General features: G+C 37.9%; 1 protein-coding gene across 2 annotated transcripts in view; it reads right to left on the bottom strand.

The window, feature by feature from the left end:
- Positions 1–10,759: 10,759 nt before the first annotated feature.
- The window catches only part of FAM151B (family with sequence similarity 151 member B), a 38,506-nt gene continuing 24,144 nt past the window's right edge, over positions 10,760–25,121 (bottom strand). For both annotated transcript variants that reach the window (XM_058570457.1, XM_058570368.1), the window contains 3 exons: positions 23,678–23,895; positions 20,924–21,059; positions 10,760–11,245 (listed from right to left, as the gene is read on the bottom strand). In XM_058570457.1, coding sequence (XP_058426440.1) covers positions 11,086–11,245; positions 20,924–21,059; positions 23,678–23,895 — 514 coding nt within the window. In that variant the 3' untranslated portion in view covers positions 10,760–11,085. The remainder of the gene's footprint in view (positions 11,246–20,923; positions 21,060–23,677; positions 23,896–25,121) is intronic.

Genomic DNA, 25,121 nt, shown 5'->3' with positions numbered 1-25,121 from the left:
GCAACCCCAGTTACCGAGACAAGTGTCGACAGTGCCCATCCAAGCAGTGCCCAGGGAAGGTGGCGAACACCTGCCTGGCATATTCTTTGTGGAGGCACACCCATCAGGCATCCAGTACCTGAACCTTTTGAAAATCTCAAATTATAAAACTAACTACCCTTATTCTGATTAGATACTCACTGCGTAGCCTTCTAATAATTTGATTCCCATATAGCTTATTTAAAGGAAAGAACAAACGTCACGGTGAGGGGAATTGTATTAACCCTGTTTTTTATTTTTCGTATTTTCTGATGCTTTGATATATTGGGGTCTTGCTGACACCAGAGGGACTGCCCCTCCGAGGTTTAGCTAATTCCTGGAGATAGAAAACAACTTGCCACAGGAGTACCACTCTCATGTGCAAACCCACCAACCCAGAGCCCACACTCCAACCACCCCCTTTATCAGGCTCTCACACTCAGGGCCAACACCCCCCTGCTCTAATCACCCCAGGGGCAGGTACCAGACAAGTAGAGACAGCCACTACACTCAGAGCCCGCTGAAATTATTCAAACTAGCCAGTCCTAAGCCTGCTTACCCTGTCTTGCTTGTTCCTTCCCACAGAAACTATAACGTAGGCCCCTGTTTTCCCCTCCCACCCTCTGCCTCCGGACCAACACTGGTGCTTTCCCGCGTGGCCCTGCATGGTGTGACAGGCCCTCCTCCTCTTAGGAACTGTTAAGTAACACACTGTATTCTCAGCAGCAGTTGTCTCCTGATCTGTTGGCCTAACCACACCTGAGTAATAATAAAGTCTACATTTTAAAACAAGAAGGCACAATCCATTGGAAGTCATAATTCTTTTTTTTTTTTTTTTAATTTTTTTCCCCCCCAAAGCCCCAGTAGATAGTTGTATGTCATAGTTGCACATCCTTCTAGTTGCTGTATGTGGGACGCAGCCTCAGCATGGCCGGAGAAGCTGTGCGTCAGTGCACGCCTGGGATCCGAACGCAGGCCGCCAGCAGCGGAGCACACACACTTAACCACTAAGCCACGGGGCTGGCCCGGAAGTCATAATTCTTAATAAATCAATAGTTGAGTCTATGGAGCCTTGTTTAATGCCAGTATTCCTTAGATCCCATCTCCATGTCTCCACAAGAAGAGGGCCAGATCATGGACTATGGTAAATTCACGAGGTTACTGGAGCTGTCCACTGGCCTTTCCAAGGTGACATCCTGTCTCTTTGTGCACCTTCTTTGAATGTCTACAGTTCTTAAAGAGAAGGCCAGGAAAGGAAAAACTGGGAAGAATAGCTAACACAACAAACAACAACAAAAACAATTTAAAAGAATATGAATTGGTTGGAATATTGGATCAAAACCAATACCCTGAGGCTTAATGATTACAAGTAGCCTATATTTCAGTTTTGAAAATCAATTGCATGAGATTAGAATGATCAATAATTTATGTGGAAAAAAATCTGACAGTTTTAGTTAAATACTAGCCTGATATAATCCAAGTTTGTCGGGACTGCTAACAGGGCTAAGACTATCTTATTAAAAGATTAATGGGTTTCTATTACTGACTCTTAGCACAGGTAGAGCAAATCTGAAATAGTGTTTTTAATTTGAGATACCACATCTTAAAGTATATATGTGAGAAAATGAAAAAGATGATAAAGAGTCTGGGAAAAAATTTTAAAATAGGTGAAAGAATTGGTGGTGTTTAGCCTGGACATAAAAAGATTCAATTGAGATTAGACAGCTGACCTTAACTATAAAAGGACTGAGGCACTGACTTAGTCTAGAATCCTGCAAATTAAGATAAACTAGGACCAGAAAATTGAAGTTACAGAAGTATTTCAACTCTTTTAGCTACTAGAGCTGTCCATCTATGGAAAAGTCTGTCCTAGGAAAATACGAACCATCATTTTTGGAAATAGGCAGAGGGTAAGTGTTAATCAGAGATTTAACAAAAGAGGTTCTTTTTATTGAAAAATCTTTAACATCTTTTTGACTAGAAGGTTCTTTGAGACAGTTTTTACTTATTAACAACTCTAGTTTCAGTGGGAAAAGTTGAAAACTAATGATTGAAATAATGTTTTGGGATTTCAATCATCCACATGACTTCTTAGCTTTATTTTCACATTTGTTAAGTGTTGGTTATAGTGACAAAAATTTAAATTTTGATTGCCAGGCAGAACATTTCAAAAAGGAGCCTCCTGTCGATTAAAAAAAAAATTGCTATCGTATCCCTGCAACTTTGAGTCCTATTAATAGGAAGAATTTGACGTCCAAGGGAAGAACACATCCACCAAGGGACGCAATCGTAGTTCCACAGAAGTGGAAACTGAGATAACCATTCCAAGTCATTCCAGGCTCCTTCTTGGGGGCAAAGGGGGTCATGCTGTTGGTTGGAGTGACTCTCAGAACTACAAATAGGAACTAGAAGGAGTATGGGTGGAATCTGAGTAACTCACTGGGGTACCCCCTTATCACAGCCAGTGGTAAATGTAGGTTATCACAGTCCCACACAGGCAGGACCATCAAGACCTCAGACTCCTCAAGAATGAAGGGTTGGAGTACACCACAAGTTACGTTCTTGACTATCTGTTTCTGCCCACAACTGTTGGAAGGGGCAGCCTAAGGTATCATACAACCCTGTTGGTTTTCTTCTCCTCAGTGGTAGAATGGACCAAGGATGGACAACTGACCCAAGGGAATAAAACCACAGACTGGGATGAGCCAGTGGGGCTTTCTCGCAGCAGTCTGAGTTTGTTTAGTGGAGCACTGGAGTCGGTGACCTCCCACTGCTGGGGACCCTGTCTCAGTTCTTGCCCTTCCTGCAGCCTAGATGTCCAGCTTTTCCCTAAATTTTCTGGATATGTCTCCTTATGATAACTCCTGCCTAGCCTCCTTTATTTGAGTTAACTGAGTAGCATTCTATTATTGCATGCAAAATGTTTCTGACCAAAACAGTACCTAAAGCAATATCAGTTGGATCAAAATGGAAAATATGGTCCAGAAATAAGATAATTTCAGATAACAGAACAAGAACCGCATGGCACAGAGAGTTCAAACTCATAAGAGCAGCTTTGGCGCCTAAGGATTCAGCTTTGAAGAGAGTATCAGCAGACAGTGTCTTCATCAGTGACACTGTAATTGTCACAGAGGCTCTTTAGAACAGTGCCTGACATATAGTACGCACTCCAAAATTTTACTGCCTCTTATCATCATCATAAATGTGAGGATAAAGAATTTTGGAAAACTCAAAAGCATTAATTTATTTGATAAATTGGTAAAACAATGGTTATAATTATACTCTTTCCCCTACAAAGTTCCAATGGGTCATTGTATACATCATACTTTTGTACTATTTGAATTTTTTAAAGCCACCTGCACGTATTTTTTTCAATTTAAAAAGTAATAGAACTATTTTTCAAGAGTTGAATATATTTAGACACAATGAATTTAAATGTGTTACACACATTTTATAGCTTAAAGAAACAATGCTTTGAATTCAGAATGATTAAAGCAGAAATGGTAATCTTTTTATCCATATATGCTGAAGACCTAAAACGTCTTGAGACAAAGGCTTTCAAATCTTTTGGTCTGAGGGACTCTTCATGCTCTTAAAAATTGAGGACTCCAAAGGTTTTTTTTTAATCTGGGTTATGTGTATCAATGTTTACTACATGAGAAATTAAAACTGGGAAATTTTTTAAATGTTAATTCTTTTAAAATATCAATAAGCCCATTACATGTTAGCATAAATATTCTATGAAAAATGACTACATTTTCCAAAATACATTTAGTGAGAAAAGTGGCATTGTTTTATGTTTTTGCAAATCTCTTTAACGTCTGGCTTAATAGAAAACAGCTGGATTCTCCTCTGTGTCTCTGCCTTCAATCTGTTTTAACATGTTGTTTTAGTTGAAGCATATGAAGAAAATATGGCTTCACACAGATACGTAATTGGAAAAGAAGAAATAACTTAATAGATTTTTCAGATAATTGTGGATGGTCTTCTTTGATACTGTACCCAAACTTGGTAAGTGGTAGTTTCGTAAAAGGTTAGTTGTAATGCAGAATCTGAAACCACATCAATGAACTTCCATACTTGGTTACACTCAATTTCATTGTTCTGTCTTGCACTTTGAACGGATTGCTCACCCATGCAAGATTTTATACCATGCACTAGTCATTTGGAATATATTGATTCCTTGAGTTATGCAGATCTTCCAAATGTTGATACATTTCATTATATAACAAAAAAATAACATTTATTAATATTACCACTGATTTCAGAGAAAAGTCTTTAAGTATTGGGAATCATCAAGCTCACGATGGGATTCAAGTTTATACAAATTCTAATTTTTCATGTAAAAGCTCAGGTTTTATCATTGGCAACAGACACTGTCAGTTGTTTTCCTTGAAGCGACAAGCTTGCTTTGCTCATTTTTGAGAAAATATCTGCCAAATACCCAAGACTGAGTAACTTAGTCTGTAAGTCATTTTTTCAAGTAAATATTTTTTCCATGAAAAAATGGCTAGTTCAGTTTGCAACAAGTGCTTTTAAGACAATCACTGAACAGTATACAGAACTATTCTATGCTTACCTCCCATTTCATCTATGGAATACTAAAAAGATGTGTACTCAAGGTCAAGATTTACTAAAATTAATAATTTTTGCTGAATCTGATATTAAGTCTTTTTTCTTCCTCTTTAATGTGAGTGTGTGGCAGTGAAGAGTATGATTGCCAGTGGATGCCATGAACTTGATCATACTAAAGCATCAACAATTTAACCTACCATTGTTTTTCCACCATCAGCACAAATGTCAACACAGTGAGACAGGCAAATACCATTATTTGTGAAAGAATAACAATTTCACAAATGGTTTTGACCTCAGGGATCTCCTAAAAGTGTCTCGGGAACTGAGGGGTTTGCAGGCCACGCTTTAAGAACAACTGGTCTAAGAGAATTACTGAGGTTTTTTGTTATCCATCCATCCATCCATCCATCCATCCATCCCTCCCTCCCTCCCTTTGTTAAGGGCCTATTCTGGCCAGGTATCACGTAAAAACGAACAGTTTCATTCCCCAAAACAGCACAGTTGAGGGCAAAATACAAACCTGCAAAATAATTATAGTCTAGCAGAGAATGTGCATCAGGAGAAAGCCCACAGGTCTGCCTGGGGGAGTCATGAAAGGCTCCTTAAAAGAACCTTGGTTTAGGGGCAGGGCTCAACAGGCTCCGTGAAGAAGTCATGCCCTTTTGAGTTTTGATTAGCTCTTGAATTCACAAAGTAGCAACAGACTCACACAGCCAATATTTCAATTAAAATTTTTAAACTCTTATTACATTCTTTCACCCCAAGGAAGGAATAAAGAAGAAAGGGGCAATACCCAGCCTTAACGAAGATTCTATAGCAGCAACCAAACCCAGAACAGCTCAGCCTCTAGATTTAGTCAGACGGGTCCCTCTCACGAGCAGAAGCATGGAAATGAAAGAGCCTCCGGAGAGGCCAGGAGGCTGGGGGAGCCCCTTGCACGCCCTGCCCGTTTTCTAGCTACTCTGATGGTGGGACTGTGCGGTTAGTTCTATTGTTTAAAATTATGAAGTCATGTAAAATGTGTAGTAAAGTAGCAATTATTGGAGGAGGTGTCTTTAAGAAACTGACAGAATTAAATAAAAAAGCATCCTTTCTAAAGTTAGAGTGGGAGGAGAGTTCAGGGATAGGCAGACGGAGTTTTCATTTTTCTTTCCAAGTTGGTATAAAGCAGCAATATCGACAAATCACTGAGAAACACGGCTACACCTGGCCTCTGTCCTAGCCTGTTTGGGTCAGTAGCACCCCCTGTTACCCAAGCCCGAAATACAAATGCTAGACTCTTCCTTCTCACCCACACTCCCCATTCACTAGTTTAAAACCTCTGACAAGCTCTTCCTTCTTAACCTGTCCTCTGTCCCTCGAGCCTTTCCTCCCCTTTTGCCACCACTTTAATCAGGGCTTCATCTCCCTTCACTTCAAGAATGCCACATCTCCTTCTCATGCCACTGCAGTCACCTCTCTAACACTCAAACCTGATGATAACGCTTCCCTGCTTAACAAGCCTTGGCTCCCACGGTCTAGGAGAATAGCAGTGCCCTCCTTGGCTCAGAAGACAAATCTGGCCCCCGCCTAAATGTCCAGCCTCGCAGCACAGCGCCTCCACAGACTTGTTTGAGCAGGTCAGATCAGGCTTTTTCCCACTTCACGTTGCTTTGCTCATGTGCCTCTGTCTGAAAGGCTCTTCCCTCTCTAAGTCTACCTGGTGAATCTTAGCGTTCAAGACACAACTGAAGTGTCTTCTCTCAATTAGAACAGACTGCTGTCTCTCACCACAACCTCGTGTATACTAGTTTCACCACAGGAGTTATATCCAAATTACTGTTTACAGGTCTCTCTCTCCCTACTATCCTTGAGGTAGGAATCATTTCTTAATTATTTGCACAGCCTCAGCACATCAGACATCAATTAGATGTCTGCCCCATCCCTCCCCCTGAGTTCCTACTGAGCCCTGGAGTCCCTTCACGTCTCCCTCATGAAAGACACAAGTCACTGGACAAATTAGGGTCCCTGGACCAAAAGATGGTGCGTACAGAGAAGAGAGGCAGTCTCAGAGAAGAATGAGTGACACTTGACGCAGAACACTAGACCAGACCCACGCGCTGCTGCTGAGGTCCCAAGAGCTCCTAATCCCGCCCCACTTCTTCCAAGACCTGGTTATCAGCTCTTCTTGGTTTCACGTATTCATTTGACTCCCATTTTCTAGATAAAGACATTCTTTAGCACTACTCTCCTCATCTTTCTTTTGAACACTCACCTATTTGCCTTGTGTTGATTCATGAATTTATGATTATAAGCAGATCGTAGGCTCCTATCCTACTAGGTAGGCTCACGTCTTAAATTCCCAAGTGATAGAACTAGCATTTTTCTATACATTCGTTAGGTACTTAATTTTTTTAATTACAAGGAAAAAATCCAAGACCCTAGCTCCAACAAACAAGCAAATAAACAATCTGTTCTGAATAACTTTTAACAATTTCTCACTGGATAAATGAGTACATTTCTGGCTAATTAGCAATTACATCATTCCTACAGGGCCACAAGCTACCGTACTTTTTAAAGCTCTGATTTTTTTAACAATTGGATTTGTACCAAAGTCTCTTCTAGGGCTAGGATTGCTCTGCCAGGCTTGGGGAATAGCCCCCAGATGCTATGGGATCTCAATGCCAATATGTTAGACCCGAGAACCGGGAGGGGAAAAATAGGTGGTACTTAACCATTTACTTATTTTGAGTCTCTGAATTTCTTTCCAAATATTTTCCTAGGTATATAAATGCACATAAAGACAATTTTACATAAATAGTATGATACCATACATCTGTTTTGCAGCCTGCAGTATGTTGTAACATTTTTCTATATTAATAAATGTAGACTTTCAGTGTCTACATAGTACTGTATTGCATTCTTCTACATGAAATCCTTTAAAATATTATTTAATAACCAAATTGTTAAGTGTCTAAGTCTTTGTCTTTTTTTTTTTTTTTTTTTTGGTGAGGAAGATCAGCCCTGAGCTAACATCCATGCCATCCTCCTCTCTTTTGCTGAGGAAGACCGGGCAATCCTCCTCCTTTTTTTTTTTTTCCCCAAAGCTCCAGTAGATAGTTGTATGTCATAGTTGCACATCCTTCTAGTTGCTGTATGTGGGACGCAGCCTCAGCATGGCCACACAAACGGTGCGACGGTGCGCGCCCGGGGTCTGAACCCGGGCTGCCAGTAGCAGAGCGCGCGCACTTAACCGCTAAGCCACGGGGCCAGCCCCAAGTCTTTGTCTATTTTTAATTGGGTTGTTTAGCTTCTTTTAAAAAATCAGTTTAAGGGGCCAGCCCGGGGCGGGGAATAGCAGTTAAGTTCATGCGCTCCACTTCTGCTGCCCGGGGTTCGCAGGTCCGGATCCTTGGCGCGCACCGTCGCAGCACTTGTCAAGCCATGCTGTGGTGGCATCCCATATAAAGTGGAGGAAGATGGGCACCATGTTAGCCCAGGGCTAATCTTCCTCACCAAAAAAAAGCCAAAAAACAAAAAAAATCAGTTTTTAAGAGTTCTTCACAGATTCTGAGTATGAACCCATTGTCAGATATGTGTAAATGGTGTCTTCTGATGAGAAATTTTAAATTTTGATAAAGCCCATTAATAGATTTTTTTCTTTTATAGTTAGTGTTGTTTTATCAGAAATCATTTCCTTGGGGTGTGGAGGAAATAGGGAGAGGTTAGAAATGTCTTACAATCTTATATGTCAATTATACCTCAATAAAGCTGATTTAAAAAAAGAAATCATTGCCTACGCCAAAGTCATGAAAACATTTTCCTTTATTCTCTTCTAAACGCTTTATAGTTTCAGCTTTCATACTTAGGCCTAAGATCCAACTCAAATTACTATTTGTGTATGGTGTGAAGTAGGGATCAAGGTTATTTTTTTCCATACAGATATCCATTAAAAATTTACTTTTCAACAGAACATATTTCATAATTCTTTTATATATTTGTTCCTGAGAACACTTTAAAATATACCTTTAAATCTTAATCTAAGTGACATTCAGTTGATAAATTTCTCAACATAAAACATTTTTGCCTTAAGACTACTATTTTTGTGTGTGTGTGAGGAAGATCGGCCCTGGACTAACATCCACGCCCATCTTCCTCCACTTTATATAGGACGCTGCCACAGCATGGCTTGACAAGCGGTGCTTCGGTGCGCACCCGGGATCCGAACCAGCAAACCCTGGGCCGCCGCAGTGGAGCGTGCACACTTAACTGCTTGCGCCACCGGGCTGCCCCCAATGCTAATATTTTAAAAAAGACTATCAATGCTCAGATAATCAATCAAGTAGTAAAAATAATCTTCTGGAAAAATAAATTTTACTTCAAACTTCAAAATGCAGTTCATTTATAAATTCAACTTTCTTTATAAAAGTAAAGCATGGTCATTTTAGAAAATTTATAAATTAAACATTATTTTTTACTATAATTTTAGTTATTCTTTGTTACAATTGTTAGAATTTTATAATTACGAAATTGCACCTTTTGCTTTTGGCAAATAACCACAGAAAGTGAAGTTTTAGGTGGTACTTGACAAATAAATAGCACTGCATTCAGTTGGAGCTAAAATTTAAAGTGGAAATATAACTACGTCTTTAAGTATTTATATGTCTACGATGTTTCATGTTATATTTCTCACTGCCATCTACCTACCTACCTACCTACAGTGGATATGATCACATGATAAGTCTAAAGAAGGGAACTAATTTTATCTGTTGAGCATTTGCCATGTAGTGAGCATTGGGCTAGATGCCTCCATTACGTGAATCCCTCAATCTTCATAACAGCCCTAAATGAGAATCCTCATCCCCGACCCACTCCCTCTTTTATAGAAGAAACCAAGACTCAATGAGGTTAAATATTTCCCAAAATCTGTGGCTAGTAAGGGACAGAGGTGGCGCTGTGAGAGAAGTCTGTCTGAATTCAAAACCCAAGCTCTCTTCTTTATATAGAACTACCTCATTCTCTGGGAGAAAATGGTTCATAAACAAAAGCCAAATTACATATCTTATGACATTCATTGGTGAACTATGTTTCCATAAATCAAAGAAGCAACATGTTTTTCTGAATGCCTTGCTCAGGACTATGCCAGCCACCGTAAAGGACAGTTAAGAACGTCCCCTCACCATGAAGGATTTTATAATCTAGCAGAGGAGACAGAACTAACACATATGACACAATTAGTGAACAATATTAAATAAAGTTAACTGTTAAAGTAAGATCTAGAGACCACTGATGTTGTAGGCATTGAAGTGGACTGTGCTGGAGGACACTGACTTGACTTTTAGAGTGGGACTTTATTATGAAGGGTCTTGAAAGAGTAAAATTCAATGAAGTTGAGTTTAAGACGACCCTGGAGGTTTCTTCAGCAGAAATAATCAGGGTGGGGCCGGCACCATGGCTTAGCAGTTAAGTGTTCGCGTTTCTACTGGCGGCCCGGGTTCAGATCCCGGGCACGCACTGACGCACCGCTTCTCTGGCCATGCTGAGGCCGAGTCCCACATACAGCAACCAGAAGGATGTGCAACTATGACATACAACTATCTACTGGGGCTTTGGGGAGAAAAAGGGGGAGGATTGGCAATAGATGTTAGCTCAGAGCTGGTCTTCCTCAGCAAAAAGAGGAGGATTGGCATGGATGTTAGCTCAGGGCTGATCTTCCTCACAAAAAAAAAAAAAAGAAATACTCAGGGTATCTCTGAGTAGAGTATGAGGAATGAGTCATGAAGCACTACTTTTTGAAGTTCTAGTAGTACAAGGACCTGGACTAAGGTGGTACTGGTGAGAAACAGAAATCAGATGATAAGATTACCAGGATTAAAATTCTGCTCTCCAACACTATTTTGCTCACAATAGATAAGATACTATGATCGAAAAAAAGAATACAAAAAACACAGGTAGCTGTCAGCATGCTCCCAACAATATGGAAATTCTAGATCCATCTAATTTAATCTATATTGTTTTCAGTAAATGGACTTGATTTTGTTATGAGAAACCTGCTCACCCCTGTGCAAGTTAAAAACATTTTAAAGCCCTCTTACTCTTTTGTAGTCTCTGAAATAACCATTTCTTCAGGAAAAAGGAAAGAGGGTGCCATATTTCTGTGGAATCTCTGAAGCAAATGCCAACAAAATATGATTTATACCTGTATTATGTATGACACATGGATTCTTTCAATTATCTTCAGTATATCAAAATTATTTCTTATAAAGGGTTTTAAAGCATCATTTCCCTAAATTATTATTAGACGAGGCCCACTGAAATCTCTTCTTTCCAAATCTTTTAGGTAAGTACAGGATTATAAGGACATATGCCTAATCGAGTAAGCACTCAATAAGCGTTTTTTGATTGGATGAACTGGAGCCTAAATCAATCATCATAACTTATATGGTAATTAATTCAGACCAAAGCAGAGAAGGGTTATGCAACCAAAACATGAAATAATTTAGAAGAATCTTCTTAGAGATTAACTTCGATTCCAACGGCTCGTTTAAACTCCTGGTTTTGTGGTTCCAAGATGTCATAGAAAACTTGTTTTTTGTCAAAATGGTCTCTAATACAAAGTAAATCTTCAAGGGAATAGTTATCATTTTTTCCAGTCCAAATAGTCAGGCTGTACCTGCATTAAAATAAAACAGAATTATATAGTTAAAAGTGAAAGATAAGAAACAGTGATGAGGAATTCCAATAAGCCTAAAAATAGTTACTCTCATTTGTCTCTAACCCAAATTCACACAGATGAAAAAATTCATTAGCAATGGCGGAACTGTACTTTCCTGTTTCACTCCTTCATCAACATCAAAGAGATCAGAGAGAAAAAAATTCACGTCTGTTGTTGAAATTAGGTAACTGCTGCATCTGAACTACAGGAATGTTAAACGGCTTAGAAACCCAGACTGGTAGCGCTGGAAATGGGCCAAATTTGGGACAAAAGAACTGAAGAGACTGTGTTGCTGATCAAGGAATCTGTTCCCTGCACAAAACTACAGCTCTGACCCCGACTTCTTCAGTAGCCTGCTCAGAGTCAAAAGCACAACTGGAAAGGACCGTGACGAGACACGAGCATCACCGACATTCATACTCACTTCTAAGTGGCCCCACTGTCCCTTCTGGGGGTTTTTGTATGAGATACAAGAATGCCAAGAGATGTCACTAAGGTTGACCAGAATAGATTTAGATCCATTTCTAGAGTTAAAAAGCAATGATAATATACGCAGATTTATTACGGATGTAAGAATATGCTCGGAATTTTAATGTTACTTAAATTGCATAGGTTTCATTTTTTCCGGTGATATTAGTCCTATATCATTACTCCTATTGCTTTAGAGTCTAGGAAAATGCAAGGCTGTTAAGTAGTTTCCTATTTATCTTCCCCATAAACATGTCAGAATCCCGGGGAAAATCTCCAAAGCATTTCTTCTACTAACGATAATAGTCCAACTACAGTATATATTCTTGTCATATTGACACATTTCTGTCCTTAAGGATGGTGACACCATTCTGGAAATGTAACAGAGGAAAGTACTTTGGATTTTGTTCCCAGTGGTATTATGTGAAAAACCAAAAAGAATTTTTAAACTACAGCTGAGAACACAGAAAAGAAAAAATGAGAATTACTTTAAAAACCTATGTTTTTGCTAAAATGGCATCTTTATTACTTTATTTGAGCACCATGGTGACATATCTTATAAAAAGACACAGATATGAGTTTAGGTTAAAAGAAGAGCTTTCCAGCGTTATCTTTGTTTCTTTTAATCCTGCCTCTATTGTATTTAACCTGAAATAGGAAAAATAAAATTGCTGAAGGGTATCTTAAATTGTATTCATTTAAATCAATTCTCGTTTCATTTTTTAAGCCCTTTTTATTGTGAAATCACATATATAGGAAAAAAATGCATGAAATATAAATGTACATTTTAACAAATTACTATAAAATGAACTCCAGTGTAACCAAAACACAAATCAAGACACAGAACACGGCCAGCACCTCGGGAGGCCCCTGTGTGTCACTGCCCCATCACAACCTCGCCTCTTCCCTGGAGTCCTCATGACCTTGACTTCTGTGGTAGTCATCTTCTTGTTTTTCTTTCTTTATTACTTTCTTCTTGCTAACCACCTATATATCCATCCCTAAACAATACAGTTTAATTTTTGCCTGTTAATTAATTGTATACAAATGAAACCATATGGTATATTTTTTTCAGTGTTGCTTCTTTTGCTGAATATTGTTTGTAAAACTTATCCAAGTTGAAACATGTAGCTGCAGTTTATTCATTTTCTTTGGAGAATAACTTAGCATTATCTACTCAAGTTGAAAATATGAATACCCTATGACCTAGAAATTCTACTCCTAGAAATTCCCTTCCTGTATAACCTTTATAAATGCAGGCACGTGTGCACCAGGATGTGTGCGTGTGTGTGTATAAAATGTATGAATGTTCACAGCAGCGATCTTTGTAATTGTCAAAACCACGAAATAATCCAAATGTCATTCAATAACAGAGCAGATAAATAGTGACATACAAATAATAGAATATATAGTTCCTTATAAATTCCAAATTAGAGCCCTTTTGAGTTACAAAAATCTTCCTCAACCTTGTGCCTAACCTGTTCATGCTCTTCCTGATATCTTTAGATGGAAAGAATTTCTGAATTTTAATTTATTCAAATTACTCACACATATCCTCTATGGTTAGTGATTTTTGTGTCTTGTTTAAGAATTCCTTCCCATCCCCAATTACTAAGATAGTCTCTCTCTCTTTTTTTTTAAATTTTATTTATTTATTTATTTTTCCCCAAAGCCCCAGTAGATAGCTGTATGTCATAGCTGCACATCCTTCTAGTTGCTGTATGTGGGACGCGGCCTCAGCATGGCCGGAGAAGGGGTGCGTCAGTGCGCGCCCGGGATCCGAACCCGGGCCGCTAGCAGCGGAGCGCGGCGCACTTAACCACTAAGCCACGGGGCCGGCCCCTAAGATATTCTCTAGTGACGTATTCCACTAAAACTTGGTTGTTTTACCTTTCATATTTAAAAAAAGACTCTGAAAAAGGTCGAGTTAAGAAAAACCCAAAATTAGGACAGAGGAAAACAAATAGACAATAAAACACAAAGGAGAACTAGACAGAAAAGCAGAAGAACCCACTTAGTGCGATGCCATCCAGCCGAAGGACAGGGAGTTCAAACGGAAGGGGGCGACCAGCAGTACTTAAATGTTGCAGAGGTTAAGAATTTGGCTTGAACACAGTGTGATCCTCAAAGGAGAAATTTCAGGAGAGTAACTGACCACATAGGAAGTGGAAGGTGAGGAAAGTGAGGCAGCAGATAATGAAAAAAATGGGACGGTAGGAACCTCCTATTGAAACATGGCAGCCTTTATAAAGTCAGCACTGCCTCCTTTTTCTCCTAGGAATCACCCAAACGCAGTAAAAAGAACAAAAGAATGAAAATAGAAATCCCATCTTCAATGAAATCAAGAAAGAGCTGAAACTACAAATTACAAACCAGGTGAAAAGGTTTCCAGTAGCAACAGAGATTAAGGCCAGATGGCTATGTGAGGAGATAGACAGCGTTGGCCCAGGTATGCAGATTACAGAGAAAGCCCACAAAAGACACTTCTAGATGAGGGGCATATTCCACCCAAACACCTTGCAACAGTGGGAATGGCGTCCCCGGATTATGTCTGGTCCCAAGAAGCAGCAGAGACAAGGAATGAGTCAACACAGGAAAGCCATAGTTGTAGGAATCAGTCTGTTCTGTGGAAACCCAAAATTTTAAATTTAAGAGACAGATGAAAGGTTTTACTTAGAGATACCACAGCTGCCCATCTCCACTGACGGAGGAGAAGTCAAAGGCTAAACAAACTCACACATGAGACTCTCAGTTCATAAGGAGCATAGCCCTGGTGCCTCGCCAGTATGAACTTTGGGCAAGTAGCTGGTCCAGGAAAAACTCACTTTCTTTAAAGTAGAGTAATCAAAATAAAATTGGCAGAGGTTTTACACAAGAGAGTACAAGACAATGTAAGGAAAAACAAATGGCAAACGGAGAAATAAAAACCTCATCTTTAAAAAACTGTCAAAACTGTCAGCTGAAACAGATGTAAAACTTAAAAAAAAAAACAAGAATGCCACAAAGCAGATGAAAGCCACGAGCAAACATTTTTAAATGACGCCATTACCTCTTTAAAGAAAGGGCACAAAGCAGAGATATGAGCTCATGGAAGAGGCTGAAGACCATAGAAAGGAGATGACGAAACACTAACTGGCAGATCTTAGGAAAAAAGTGGAAAATTAATACTATTACAGAAATAAGGTGAAAGCTGAAGGTACACAAGGGAGAATAAATATTGTTGAAAATATTGTAAGGTACAGAGAAGACAAATCATAAAACCAAGTAAAATAAAATGCAAATAAATAAAAAGAGAAGAAAGACTAAAGAGAAAATAATAGATACCAAAGATAGGCAAAGGAGATCTACATATTCATAACTGAAGTCCTTGAAAGAAAAAACAGTGTTACAAATGCAATAGAACAAGTATTTAAAAATATAATTCACAGAAATACGTCAGGGAAGGAGAACATTTGAATCTATATATTGAAAAGAACACCACATCCCTGAAAAAACTGGTACAGAATGGTCCATATTGAGACGTATTCTAGTAAAATTACTGAGCCTCAAAGACAAAGAGTCCTTTCTACATTCAGTTCCTCCCATCGCCCCCGAGTCAAGTCACTGTAAGGGTGCAAAAATCATCAGGCTGGCTTCATACTTTTCCATGTCAACGCTCACAGTGGAAAGCAGAGGAGTGATGCCTTCAAAATCCTCAAGGAAAGGCACTATGAGCCAAGAATTTACAGCCAGCCAATCTATCATTCAGTATGAAGTACAAAGTTGAACTTGAAGAGAGAGAGAGTAAGGTCAACTAAAATTAGGGAAGAAGGGGGAAGAAATACGCTAATTTTATTACTGCGCATAGAAGTTAATGAGCATTTGTGAAGAAGCAGATTAAGCATATCTTATGAAGCAGCAGTAATAAATAACCAAGAGGAAAATAACTAACAACAAATTATCAGAATTAAAAATACAAAACAAAGAAAGTAGCTACAGTGAAATGTTTCTTAAAGCTATAAAAATAGCAAGTATACTAGTTTTTAAAAAATAGCAGAAACAAGACGAAACATATCTGGGTTATAAACAAATGTAAATAAGTTAAACTCTTCTTTTAAAAGAAAAAGACTGCTAATTAGATTAATGGGAGCCAGGTATCTAAGCATATGATAAAGAATTTAACAACATGGAAAGGGAGAAGGCTAGAAAGAACTCTGAGGGGTTGGGTTGAAATCAGAAGTATCAGTATGAACTCATGGGTTATTAAAAAAAAAAAAATATAGGGCTGGCCCCGTAGCTTAGCGGTTAGTGCGCGCTCCGCTACTGGTGGCCGGGGTTTGGATCCCGGGCGCGCACCGACGCACCGCTTCTCCGGTCACGCTGGGGCTGCGTCCCACATACAGCAACTAGAAGGATGTGCAACTATGACACACAGCTATCTACTGGGGCTTTGGGGAAAAAAAAAAGGAGGAAGATTGGCAATAGATGTTAGCTCAGAGCGGGTCTTCCTCAGCAAAAAGAGGAGGATTAGCATGGATGTTAGCTCAGGGCTGATCTTCCTCACACACACAAAAATAAATATATATACACACACACACACACACACACACACACACACACACACAGATATAGAAATGGTTATATATGTATATGTAGGCAGGTGTGTGTGTATGTCTGTATAGGTGTGGTTTGTATATACATACATACATACACAGACCATAATCACACATATACACACACACATATTTCCCAGCTCTGTCCCCATTGAGAGGTGCCAGAAGCAATGACACCCTAGGAGCAATGATTAAACTTCAGGTTTTGCTATCTAAATACCATCTGCCACTATAATCAAGCAGGGATCCTTAAAGAAGTGGCTGATTTGAGAATTGGGACAGGGAAAGTAAATGATGAACTTGTCAAGAATGCAGGACCTAAGATCTGTCATGAGGAAATATAGAACGGGCTCAGATTGAGGACATCTTTCATAATAAAAGGCCTGGAGTCTTTAAGCCTGTCAAGTACCCGAGAGAGAAAGACTGAGGAACTATTCCAGATAGAAGGAGACTGATGAGACATGACAACTAAATGCAACGCACATTCTTGGAGAGTTTCCTGGACCACCAGGAAATAAAAAGCATTGCTGCAATGGTTGGTAAAATGTGAATGGGGCCTGTGGACTGCATGGTAGTGTTGCCTCAATGCTGGTTTCCTGACAGGGAGGCTGCATAGTAGTAATACAGAAGAGTGCCCTTGTCTGGGGAGGTACACACGGGAGTACTTAAGGATAATGAGGCATTATGCCAGAAAAAATACAAACAGAAAGAGAGAGAGAGAATAGATAAACGCAGGAAATGTTAACAATTTGCGAATCAGGTAAAGGAGCTGTAGCAATTTTTTGCAACTTTTTTATAGGTTTAAAACTATTTTTTAAAAATGACAATAAATCATCCTTAAAAAAGTCAATGAAAAATAAAACTCTCTAAGTCTATTTTTCAAAGAAAAGATAAGGCAGTTATTCAAGACAAACGAAAAGGAAGATGATGTGAATTTAGGTAAAAAAAAAAATCATTAAATGAGACCAAGAAGGAGACCTTTTAATAATAAAAGTATAATTTTTAATGAAGATAAAACAGATGTGAATATGCACCAAATAATATATCATGAACACTTAATAAGCAAAAACTATGAAGGTATAAGAGGAAACAGACAAAAGTATTTTAATAGTTGGAGACTTTAACTCTCTTAGTCCATAAGAGAGCAAGTGGCCAAAAAATTAAAGATGACATATATTTGCATACATGCAAAATGTCACACTCATAAGGTTATTCATTATAGCGTTGTTTGTAATATCAAAGATTAGAAATATCCTTTATGTCCATCAATAGGAGGGTGGTTAAATAAATTATAATACATACATAAATATGATGCACCCAGAAAAGAAAAATGAGGAACCTTAGAAAGAGCTCCAAGATGTATTGTTAAGTTTAAAAAAAAAAAAAAGCAAAGAACAGAAGCAAGATATATAATATGCTACCTTTTGTTTTAAAAAGGAGGAGAAAATAAGAATCTGTATCTGTATTCACTCTCACATGCATAAGGAAACTACTGACTGTGGTTGTATAAGAAACTAACCACTGTGGTCAGTGAGGTTGGGCAGGACTGGGTGGATGGGAGAGAGGCTTTTCACAGTATAACTCTGTTCTTTTGTTTTTGAACCATGTGAATGTACTACTTATTCAAAGAATTAAATTAAAAATATTTTTAAAAGCAAACAAAAAGTAAGGCATAAAAGACTTAACATAACTAATAATGTATGTTAATGTGTCACAGAAACTAGTAGTTTCACTCCAATAGCCATTCTCCTTTCTTTCTTACATGACAATCCCCTGCATTCTAGGCACAAGATTGTACAGAATAACACCTACATTGCGCAGCTTCACCTGCAGGCAGGTACTGGCACATGACCAAGTTACAGCCAGTGAGAGTGTGCTCACTGAAACTTAGAAGTTTCTAAGTCATGCCCTTAAAAGAGAGGGGCAGGACCTGAGCTTCTCTTCTTTCCTTCCTTCCTACCAACTGAAACTCAGACAAAGCAGTAATCAAATCTGACCATATTCTGAAGTCAATATCCTAAGAAAAGCAGGGCACCAAGAGAGAAGGATTCTGGATCCCTGACACTGTGGAGGCACTGAATCAGCCCTGGACTATTTATGCTTTCCCAGTTACGTGAGAGAGAAACAGACTTATTTAAGCTATTGTTAATGTAGCTTTCTACTATAACAGCCAAACTATATCCTCAAACAATACATGAACTCATACAAATATCCATATATTAAGCCATCAATACAACCTTAATAAAGTCTACAAAGTAGAAATAATATAGACATTATCTGATTACAATACTATAAAGCTTGAAAACTACTAACAAAGCCAAAATAAAAAAATAATTCTACCACCTAGATGCCCCAAAAAATTTCTCTTAGAACACCTTTTGAGACAAAGGAGAAAAAGCCATAATTGCAGAATATTAATGAATTAACAGTGATGAAAACCTACACATAAGAAACAATGAGATACAGCTAAAGCAGTGGTCAGATAAAATTACAGTCATATATACTTATATTAATAAATATAAAAGCGAAAATAAGTTGAGCATCCAACTCAAGAAATTAGAAGAAACTATAAAAAGCAAAATTTTGAAAGATAAAAGGCAGAAATGAATGAATCATAAACTAGGAAAATAAATAAATCCAAGAGCTGGTTCTTAAAAAAAAGAGAGAGATAAATCATTATCTAATCAAGAAACAAGGGGAAAAGCTCAAATAACAAAATAAGGAAATTATTTTAAAGACACAGAAGAAACTAAAAGAATAAGAAACTATTTTAATCATCTGTGTGTAAATAAATTTTAAAACCTGAATGAGATGAACAATTTTCTGGGGAAATACAATATACCAAAATTGACTCCTCAAGAAATGGAAAATCAAAACAGACCATTTACCATATAAGAAATAGAAAAGACTGTATGAGTTAAGCTTTCCCCAAGGCACTAGGTTTAGATGGTTTCACTGCTGAGTTTACCAAAACTCAGGTACAGGCCATTTCAATGTTATTTTTAACATCCCAGAACGCATAAAAAGAAGGACAGGTTCCTAGTTTTGTAATGAAATGTACATGACATTGATACATTCTTTCTCAAGAAAAAAAAAATTCAGACCAATCTCACTTTCTTTTTTTTTCTTTTTTGAGGAAGATCTGCCCTGAGCTAATATCCCTAGCCAATCCTCCTCTTTTTGCTGAGAAAGATTAGCCCTGAGCTAATATCTGTGCCCATCTTTCTCTACTTTGTAGAGAGGGATGCTGCCATAGCATGGCTTGATGAGCGGTGCTTAGGTCTGCACCCGGGATCTGAACCTGTGAACCCCGGGCCGCTGAAGCAGAGCACACGAACTTAACCACTATGGCACCACACTGGCCCCCAATCTCACTTTCAAATGCAGAAAATACTAACTAAAATGTTAGCAATAAAATTTAGGAGCACATTAAAAGAATGATAAATCATGATCAAGTGGTGTTTATTCTGGAAATGTGAGGATGGGTCAATATTACGAAATATTAATGTAATCTATGTTATTAATAGATATAGGGAGAAAAATACGGTTATTTTCATAGAAACAGAAAAGGCATTCAGTAAAAGTTCAATATCTGCAGGAGTATAGATACTTCTTTAATGTACGAGTGTCAGCATTCCTTACGCTCTACGATACAGTGAATTATCAAACTGGGTCTTTTTCTGGATGATTTGTGAAAATTCTTTATTTGTTAGAATTCTTTGTATCTGTCTGACATATGTCTTGAGGATATTTTTACCAGAATCTTTCCATTTTTTTGTATTCAAATGTATCAAACTTTCCTTTTATAGCTTCTAAGTTTTGTGCCTTACTAAGAAAGGTCTTCTCCATTCTGCAACTATATAAAAAATCATGTTTTTTCTTTATGCATTTATGTTTGATGTTCAAGTCTTCAATTTATGTGGAATTGATTTTGGAGGAAGGACTAAGGAAGGTGCCAGCTTTGTTTTTCCTACATAGTTGGCCTGTTGTCCCAACACGAATTATTGAACTTGGGCTCCAATGAAATGCTAGCTTTTTCCGATACTAAGTTCCATGATAGAATTGGGTTTATTTCTGGACTTTCCCTGCTGTTCCATTGACTAGTCTATTAAAAAGACAGTATCAAAACTGTTTCAATATCTGTACCTGTATAACATTTTAAAACTTAATGGGTGGTCCAACTAATTTTTATTACATATTAAAATAATAAAATTTTATATGGAAAAGACTTCTGAAATTATGATAGAATTCAAAGGGAAACTATTTTATCCACTTATAGCTTTCTGTGAATGTATAACATAATGAAAAATACGACACATTTACTGGGCATCTACTATGTGCAAAAACTTTTGTGAGGAATAGAGGTGAAAGACACAATGTTAAGTGAGTTAAGGTTCATTGAGGAGCTTCATTCTAGTGAGGGAGCCTGTGCGCTTACAGAACCAGTGTTTGTTCTCTCTGTCTCTATCTTTCTCTCACACACACTGTCTTTACATAATCAGGTTTCCTCCCTTTTCTGTCTCTGTCTCTCACATACACTCACATGCACACACTATACTGTTAAACTTACACATACCTATTTGACTTCTTTAACAGCCAGTGTAACTGAGAACAAGACTGCCTGACCAATGCCGCTCTGACAGGAAATGTTACAGGCTGATTTAGCTCATTACATATATATTCCATCTCTTTCACCATTGTCCAACTGTAACCTGAAATGAAAAGAAAGCAATTCAACTTTTCTAATTGGAATCCTAAAACTCAATTAAATAAAAAACTAAATTACATATGAATAGGTAAATTCATAGATAATTCATAAAAATTTCCATTTGGAGTTACAGTGAATTAAAATACCAATTAATGGAAGAAAATATTTTGAGCGGAAAATGTAGACAAAAAATTAAATCTAAAATCATGCCACAAGTGACCCAGAGCAAATTTAACAAAAAATTAAAATATTAAAAAGAATTTACTAATCTCTCAAGTGCAAAAAAAGCCAATTTTGATACTATATTTAAAGATTTTAAGGCTCTTAGGTACATGCACATCATTAATATTCTCTATAAATTTAGATTTTCCATTTGTGTTAAGTTTTCTTTTCCAAGAGAAAGATGGCTGCTAGGTATTTACTAGCTGTTTAAGTAATAATAAACTTCAATTTTTTTGGCCTGTCCAAATTACTTACATATTTTACCTAAAACTGAAATAGCGGTAAAATTGACTTTTATATATGTGTTTTAAATCATGTTAAGACATTGTGGAAAACAGACTTGCTTGTTTATAAATAGCTTCAGAAAAAAATTTATCTATTTTTAAATAACCCTAAACTCTATCAAAAGCAGGTTGTAAAAAGTATTGGTCAGCAAAGGAACATTTTCCAGAAAGCCTACATGAATAAGTTAGTTTGGGAGCTAAATGCCTCATGAAAGAAGGGAAATGTCTGCTTTCCTTTAAAATCTGGAAAATTATACCTTTTTAATTAGAAAAAGGGATTGCTAACAGGAGCTATACTTACATGACTATAAACTTATAAACTCTCTTTTCCAAATTTGTGGCATAAGAAATAGGGAGGATAAAAAACACGTTGGTAATGACGGGAGGCCAGTGGGGAAAAGCAGCCGGGAAACATTCAACACCAACATGACTTAGAGACCCAGAAATGGTTAACTCACTTCAAGCCTGAGGTTAAAGACAGTTAGACTGAACAGTGACTAAAAGGAGTTTAGAATCAGTTAGGAAGTTACTAAATTGTTTCCATTTTACCTTCTTTAAACACTTTGAATTCTATGCTATATTCTTTATTGAAACTAATAAAAGTTAAAATGATTAGAAAATTAAAATAGAATTAAGTCAAAGCATATTATTTTTTCTCTCAATTATATCAATTGTTGGTCCAGGGGGTTATAACCTAAATGTCACTACTCACTAGATGACAGTGAAATTAGATGACTCTAATTTCATGTTAGACTTAAAAACTTTACATCTAAAAATAATAATAGCAAATAAGTAAAAAATGAATGTCCGGAACACAAGATAAAGGTCAACATCTCCATAGACTCTAAATACCTTTTTAGTTTATTATTTTTACCATGTGGACAGGTGTTCCAGAGCACCTGATTGCTTCCTGGCTGTTTACCTGGAAATCACTACCTAGGGATGTACAGTGATGCGTCGCTAAACAATGGGGATCCATTCTGAGAAATGTGTCGTTAGGCAATTTTGTCATTGTGTGAACATCACAGAGTGTACTTACACAAACCTAGACGGTATAGCTTACTATGCACCTAGGCTCTATGGTACCAATCTTATGGGACCACCATTGTACATGTGTTCTGTCGTCGATTAAAATGTCATTATGCAGGGCATGACTGTATGAAGAAACAGAAAGATGAATCCAAATAGTGTAATAAGTTTCAGCCAGGAAAAAGCACCTGACTATTAGGTCCATCTGTAAGAATATGTGAAGGGAAAGAGGGAATCCAGCCTAGAGGAGGGTCTCATGGCCTCCCCTCTCCAGCCAAAGAGAGTGGGAGGGCACCAAGGTTCCCTTCCAATGTCTAGGGGGCAGAACTCGTGCTCTTCAACCACACTCCCCCTGCCTCTGGCGTCACATTGCTTGAAAAGCTCTGATTACCACTTCTTTATCTTTCATCTGACATAGGGAGTTTGCTCCAAGGTAAAAAGAAAAAAAAAAGAGTATAGAATGTTTTTCAAGTTCAAAGAGACCAACTCAGGATTTGTTTAAAGTACTTAAAGAGGCAGCTTTGGTGATTCTAGACCTTGCAAATAAATATTTCCTATGGAAGCTTGGTGACAAAACATCACCAACGAATGCAGTGTCTATCTGAAACAACAGAAAGAACAGTCATACATATATCTTCAAGGCCAGATCTTTCTCTCCATTAGGTCTTAGATTTTGTGGAATGTGTTTCAGTTTTGTATTTAAAGGTATTATTTTTATATTTGGAGTATATTTTATTTTATTTTATTTTTTTGTGAGGAAGATCAGCCCTGAGCCAACATCCATGCTAATCTTCCTCTTTTTGCTGAGGAAGACCGGCTCTGAGCTAACATCTATTGCCAATCCTCCTCCTTTTTTTTTCGCCAAAGCCCCAGTAGATAGCTGTATGTCATAGTTGCACATCCTTCTAGTTGCTGTATGTGGGACGCGGCCTCAGCATGGCCGGACAAGCGGTGTGTCGGTGCGCACCCGGGATCTGAACCCGGGCCGCCAGTAGCGGAGCGCATGCACTTAACCGCTAAGCCACGGGGCCGGCCCTGAAGTATATTTTAATTTGACTAACCAGAAATACATTTTTAAAATTATTACCTTCATTGACTTTCTCAGGATGCCATCCTGTTGTCCAACCCAGGGAAAGTGTCACATCTGGAAAGAAGGATGTCACAGTTTCTATAAAAGATTTTGCATCCACTACTCTGCTATTTGCATTTGGACCAGGAAGAATATCAGCATTAATCCACACAGGACGCTTCAGATGCCTCTTCACATTTTCCAAGAGCATCATGGATGGTTCTACAGCTGCCAGACTAAAAACACAGTTTGCTGTCAATGAGACATAGTCCTGAAGTAAAAGTAAAAAGAAGTTCTTTTAGACTAGTAGTTTTAATGTTCTCAAATTCATAATGAAAGTGTAATATAATAATGCTTGAATTAAATAAAATTAAAGACCACACAGCACCAGAGGGGTAAGTTAACATATGCCGCATCCCAAAATGTTGATTCATGCTTATTACTCATCAAACTACCCTATTACTATATTTACAGTACAAAGATTCTATAAATATGTGAATAATGACACTATTTGTGGACAGAGGTTTCAAAATTCTGTATTAGGATCACTCAGTATAAAAACAATGTAAGACAAATATTCACTCATCAAAGAATGTATAAAGATTTAAAAATTAGATATACTCATAACCTGCAAATTCACATTGATGAAAATACCCACAGTGCACTCAGGCACCGTGTCTCTAACACTGGCTCACGACCTTGGAGAACAGAGTCTCTTTTCCTTCATGTATTCTTGTGTGAGTCTGGACACGCAAACACATTTCTAAAAATGATTGCCAAGCATAAAATTATAACAGTTCCTTAAAGCTTTTATAAACTTCATCTTTTCCCCCTTTATCATAAACAGCTTTTCTGGAAACTAGAGACAACTATATTTTAGTTACTTTTAAATAAAAAAGCAGCTTCATTCTTTTTACTTCCCTACATCTATTCTGACATCTATAGATTTTGAAACAATACAGTTTTAATCAGCCTACATAATTTTTACTTTCTAAAAATATATACACAAACTTTACTGGAAAACTACACAAATAATTCTGAATCTCTTCTGAACCTTTAGGGCCTATATTCATTTCCTAAGCAAATTACTTTTAGTGAATACTCTGACGGAAGGCTAAGAATCTGGGCGAGGAGCGTGGAGGGGAAGACGCTCAGCACCCCCCGCAGTCTGCCACCTTTCTTCTTCACTGACGGGAAGCCTTCCACCTACGCCTCCACCGCTCTTCACTCTACTCCTTTTGGACCTTCTACTTCAAGAGGAAACACTGAAAATCTCATTATTTATTGGGTCATAGTTATTAGTGAGCAAGGATACTGTGTATTAAAGCCAGAGGAAGCCAGCCTCCAGCCTTTCACTCTTCTCCCATGTGGTCAGCTTCTTTTTTCTCACTCTTCTGCCCCTGAAATGGAGGCCCTAGATGTTAGTGGATTAATAAGTTCTAATGCTGGACTTTGCAGACTC

Source organism: Diceros bicornis, chromosome 1 (assembly GCF_020826845.1).
Source record: "Diceros bicornis minor isolate mBicDic1 chromosome 1, mDicBic1.mat.cur, whole genome shotgun sequence".
Classification (NCBI taxonomy): Eukaryota; Metazoa; Chordata; class Mammalia; order Perissodactyla; family Rhinocerotidae; genus Diceros; species Diceros bicornis.
The sequence above is the reverse complement of the archived record's forward strand: the minus strand, read 5'-3'. Positions and strand labels throughout refer to the sequence as shown.